This window comes from Vigna radiata, unplaced genomic scaffold (assembly GCF_000741045.1).
Source record: "Vigna radiata var. radiata cultivar VC1973A unplaced genomic scaffold, Vradiata_ver6 scaffold_1632, whole genome shotgun sequence".
NCBI classification, from domain to species: Eukaryota; Viridiplantae; Streptophyta; class Magnoliopsida; order Fabales; family Fabaceae; genus Vigna; species Vigna radiata.
This window is the reverse complement of record NW_014543325.1, coordinates 1-1,725: the sequence shown is the minus strand read 5'-3', so window position 1 is coordinate 1,725 and position 1,725 is coordinate 1. Positions and strand designations below refer to the sequence as shown.

General features: G+C 40.5%; 1 protein-coding gene across 1 annotated transcript; it reads right to left on the bottom strand.

Annotated features, from left to right (window-relative positions):
- Nucleotides 1-51: 51 nt before the first annotated feature.
- On the bottom strand, nucleotides 52-1,611 carry LOC106754289 (the record flags this gene model as incomplete). Its single annotated transcript, XM_014636305.1, has 3 exons — nucleotides 1,017-1,611; nucleotides 255-586; nucleotides 52-192 (listed from the first exon to the last, which is right to left on the bottom strand). Coding segments are annotated over exons 1-3 (1,068 nt in total), but the record flags the coding sequence as incomplete, so codon positions are not given.
- Nucleotides 1,612-1,725: the final 114 nt, after the last annotated feature.

Here is a 1,725-nt window from a genome sequence, read left to right as displayed (position 1 = left end):
TTCAGCACTAGATCTAGCAACAACACTTTGTTTCTTACTTTTCCAAGATACAAGGTTTCCTCCAAGTAGAACACAATATCCTGTAGTAGATCTTCGATCAATTGGAGAACCAGCCCAATCTGCATCACAATATCCTTCAATCTGAGTGCTTCCCTTATCCTCATACAACAATCCCTGTCCTGGATTTCCTATCTGAGAATGCGAATCACTGCATTCCAATGGTCAACATGAGGATTCTGCATAAATTGACTCACAATCCCCACTGGATAAGAAAGATCAGGTCTTGTTATTGTGAGATATATGAGTTTTCCAACCAACCTTCTATATCTCTCTGGGTCTGAGAAAGGTTCACCTTGATCTCTCATTAACTTTTGATTTGAGTCCATAGGACTATCAATGGGCTTGCAATTTGTCAAGCCTGTTTCCTCTAAAATATCAAGAGCATATTTCCTTTGTGAAATGATGACACCTTCTTTTGACTGTGCCACTTCAATACCAAGAAAGTATTTTAGACGACCCAGATCTTTAGTCTGAAAGTGGTTGAATAAATGATTCTTCAGTTGAGTAATTCTAGTGATGTCATTCCCTGTAATAACAATATCATCAACATACACCATGAGGTAAACACATTTGTCAGAAGAAGAATGACCATAAAACACTGAATGATCTGTCTCACATCTTTACAATCCAAAATTTTTCACAACCCGACTAAATTTACCAAACCAAGCACGAGGTGATTGTTTCAAGCCATAGAGGGAACGTCGTAATTTACAAACTAACCAAGACTCCCCCTGAGCAACAAACCCAGGAGGTTGCTCCATGTATATCTCCTCTTCCAAATCACCATGAAGAAAGGCATTTTTAATGTCCAACTGGTAAAGTGGCCACTGACGAATGGCAGCCATAGCAAGCAAAATACGAACGGTACTGGTTTTAGCCACAGGAGAAAAAGTATCACAATAGTCAATGCCATAAACTTGAGTATATCCCTTAGCTACTAGACGAGCTTTTAGAACCAGTAGGACCAACCTTAATAGCATAAACCCATCGACAACCAACAGGCTTCTTACCAGGAGGAAGAGGGACAAGGTCCCAAGTACCATTGTGGTCAAGGGCCTGCATTTCATCAACCATGGCTTGACGCCATCCAGGATGATCAAGTGCCTCATGAATATTATTAGGAGTCTTAAGGGAGGATAAGGAGGAAACAAAAGAGAAATAGGAAGGAGACAAACGATGATAACTCAAAAAATTATAAATAGGATATGGATTACGAGTAGAACGAATACCTTTCCGAAGGGCAATGGGCAAATCATTATCTGAGTCAAGAGAAGACGAGGAGGATGAAGGATCCATGGTTTGGGGATCTGATGGAGGAGGAGATGAGTCTCGATGATCTCCGTTGTTCTGAGTTTGAGATTGTCTCCGACGCTGATATGTGAGAAGAGGTGGAGGAACAGTGTCATTCACATTTTGAGTTTGAGGTACAGAAGCAGGAATAATCAAAGGATCACATGATGGTAGAGGAAACATTTGTTGAACAGATGAACGATCCTCCACGGAGGACAAGAAAAAGGGTGTATCCTCAAAGAATGTGACATCAGCAGACATATAATATCTCTTGGTGGAGGGAGAATAACATTTATACCCTTTCTGAAGACGAGAATATCCCAAGAAGACACACTTAATAGCTTTTGCGGATAGTTTATCAAGACCTGGAGAAAC